General features: G+C 39.1%; 1 protein-coding gene across 1 annotated transcript; it reads right to left on the minus strand.

The window, feature by feature from the left end:
• Positions 1-1206: 1206 nt before the first annotated feature.
• Positions 1207-2145, minus strand: LOC147861527 (uncharacterized). The gene has a single exon (XM_087322402.1). The coding sequence runs from the start codon at positions 2143-2145 to the stop codon at positions 1207-1209; it is 939 nt and encodes a 312-aa protein (XP_087178528.1).
• Positions 2146-3514: the final 1369 nt, after the last annotated feature.

Raw genomic sequence — 3514 nt, forward strand, 5'->3', positions numbered from 1 at the left:
ACACGCATATGACTAACCATAGGTTTATGTCCATTCCAAGCCTCATATGGCGTAATGACTCTCAACGCTTTTGTAGGGCAACGATTCAACACATAATTTGCACACATAACCGCTTCCATCCAAAACTTGTTAGGAAGATGCTTTCCTTTAACCATACATCGTGCCATCTCTAAGAGTGTTCTATTTTTGCGTTCTGCAACACCATTTTGTTGAGGTGTATATGGCACCGTACATTGATGTAAAATACCTCTTTCACAAAGAAAAGCATTAAACTCATGTGACATATATTCGCCACCACGATCCGTGCGTAGAGTCAAGAGCTTATTTGCGGAAAAATTTTCAGCCATAGCTAAAAATGATTTGAAGCAAGAAAAGACTTCATTCTTTGCTTTCATAGGATACACCCATGTATGACGAGTAGCATCATCAATGAAGGTAACAAAATATACATGCTTTCCAAAAGATGGAGTCTTTACAGGACCACACACATCACTATGAACAAGTTGTAATTTTCTTGTAGTGTGTGTATGACTATCTTTTGGAAAAGAAGCACGATGCATTTTTCCAAGAATGCAACCTTCACATGCATGTTTTTCAATGGACTCAAGTGTAGGCAACCCAATAACCATATCCTTCTTTTGCAAGTGAAGCAAACTATTGAAGTTCAAGTGACCAAAACGAGCATGCCAAAGCTCCATTTCAGCCATGGAAGAAGTATGTACAGCCAAGGCATTTAGAGAAGCCCTCTTGTATGTATCTAAACGGTACAAGCCATTGCATAATGTACCGGACATCACGATAACATCACCATTGCTATAATCGTGAACCATGCACTTATCATCAACAAAATGTACATGAAGTCCGGCTTTGGCAATCAAAGGAACCGAAATTAAGTTCTTCTTGATACCGGGCACATACAATACATTCTTTAAGATGACAACACCTCCATTTGCAGCCGAAAGCTCAATTTCTCCTACTCCAATGATAGGATAAGAGGCATTGTTTGCACATACCACATGTCCACCTTTGGGTGCATCTTTCAAGGATGCAAAAAAACTTTTGCATGAAGTAATGTGCTTTGAAGCACCACTATCAAAGAACCAATCCGAATCAATCTCACTTACAACCATACATTTAGAGTGCAATGATGCATCATAATGATATGTAACAACACATGCCCAATAATCTTGAGCCATGTTGGCCTCATCACTCTGCACTTGAAACATTTTCAGAAATGGTCATGCCGGATTCCTTCTTCTTCTCATTGCGCTTAACAAGCTTTCTACATTCTTCAATCGTATGGCCAACCTTTCGACAATATTTGCATCTTTTCTTCTTTTGCAAATCACCATCATTAGAGGAATAAGTGAAAGAGGGAGGTTGAGGCTTTGGTTTTGAAGAACCAAAAGCTGAACCATGCTTGCCTTTTCCTTTTTGTGAGATAGCAAGTGCTTGTGTTCCCTCTATCAAACCACTTCTATTCACTCTAGATTGTTCTTCTTGCAAAAGAAGAGACACAACCTCATCAAATGCGTACATATCCGTATTCCCTTTTGCAACCAAACGAATAGTAGTAGCAAAGCTTTGAAAAGATTCGGGTAATCCTTTCAACAACGTAGAGACAAGTGATGTATTCGAAATGATCTCATCAATGTTTGCCAATTGCTCTTTCAAATCTTTAATGCGTGTCACATACACATCTACCGACTCATTTTCAGCCATATATACATCCTCAAGTTGCTTTCTCAAATATGCAACACGTGCTTCGTTACGCACGGCATACAACGAAGCAAGAGTGTCCCATGCTTGTTTGGACGTAGAGCATGACCGAATATGTGGAACTATATGACGCTTCACAGAAAGTGCAATCAATGCATGAGCTTGAGCATCTTTTCCATCCCATCTAAGTTGCTCTTGTGTTGGTGGAGTAGATGAAGTCACTGTGCTCGAAGATGAACCTGTATCTGTGATAGTAGACTGTGAAGTAGTAGGACCGGCGGGGCGTCGATCTACATCTACCACTATGTTCCATAGTTGTTTGGCAACAAGAACGTGTTTCATCATGTAGGACCACATTGGATAGTTTGTCCCATCAAGCTTATCTTCAGCTTGAAGCATGCCAAACAAATCACCATTGTTTGCCATTTTACCAAAGAACAAGAAAAATGCGCTCCAAGTGCTGAAATACACTTCTCTATATTCGGAAGTTGATTTGCACAATGAAAAGTGCGCGCGTGCCGCGACACCGCGATGCGGACAACCGAAGATGGAGAGGATGAAGAACTTGGCTCTGATACCACTGTTGGGTATGTGAGGAAGAGTGGGAAACACACAAGAAGCTCAAAGAAAGAAGCACTCACACAAGGAAGGCAATGGCTGAAATAGCTCTCTATTGATGAATGTTCCTAAAAAAATAGGAGCTGAAATATATATCCCTAAGTACTAAGTACCACCACATATGAGTGACTCATGTATGTGGTAACATGGGGAAAAAACCTCTAGCCAGCACTAGAGTAAAAAGTGCCCATGTATAGGGAAAATGATTCACATCAAAGCTACTAGAGGAACACGCAAGTGTAACAAATATAACAAATCAAAAAACACACTAACAAAACAATAAACCCTACCCTTAAGACGTCTAAACTCCTTAGTATAGACTCTCTCAATACTTATTAAGATGTCCAATGTGTCCTTGTTCTTGCCTTCTTGCTCCTTCTCTTTGCAAGAGGTTTTCATCATGAGCTTATGAAAAGCTCATCAATTTCTTTTAGCAACCATCTGCAAGTCCGTAGTAGCAACTGTTACGGGCATGACCATTTAACCCTTACACTTATCCACGTGTATAGAATACTACGGTAAATTCTCACCATGGGATATTAAATGGCCATGCCCGTAACAGCAACAATACAAAGAGTGCACGACTTGTTTGCACCAAATGCACATTTTTTCGCACCCGAGTGCATATCTTTGTGTCAATGGAGTTATGCCAAAGTGTCGAGATTGTTTTGTCAAGGAATTTAGATCGTCATATTCCCGATTAATGACAAAGTCAAAGTGGTTGTCACGCATTCTCAAGTTGTGAACCTTGCATACCTAAACTAAGCGAACACTAACATTACCAAGAGTCTAACCAATGGCTCATTAAGGCTTAAGCATTAAACAATATAAACAAATAAAACCAATATGACTATAGAGAATAATCACACTTCGATTTATTAAGATTTCCAACTTAAATACAATAGAAGGAGATATTAGGGTTTTGCTCCAAGAGCACTTAAAAATATTAGTCTCTCTAAAAATATGATAGAGATAAAGATCTCTAGCTTGAAGGCTTGAAAAAACAGCGAGATTAACAAAAAACTAAAAATGTCAAAAAGTAACTTTTATAGTTGTTTACAACAAGACTTTGTTCCCTTTCACATTGGAGAAACCCTAAGGCTTACCTTTATTATACTTTATGAGTCTTCCTCTCTTCTCTCTTGATCCCACACTTGTGTTCTTTTGTACCGATGTT

This window comes from Azolla caroliniana, unplaced genomic scaffold (assembly GCF_043228905.1).
Source record: "Azolla caroliniana isolate FFs.n. ecotype wild unplaced genomic scaffold, voAzoCaro1.0.p SCAF_7, whole genome shotgun sequence".
Lineage (NCBI taxonomy): Eukaryota > Viridiplantae > Streptophyta > Polypodiopsida > Salviniales > Salviniaceae > Azolla > Azolla caroliniana.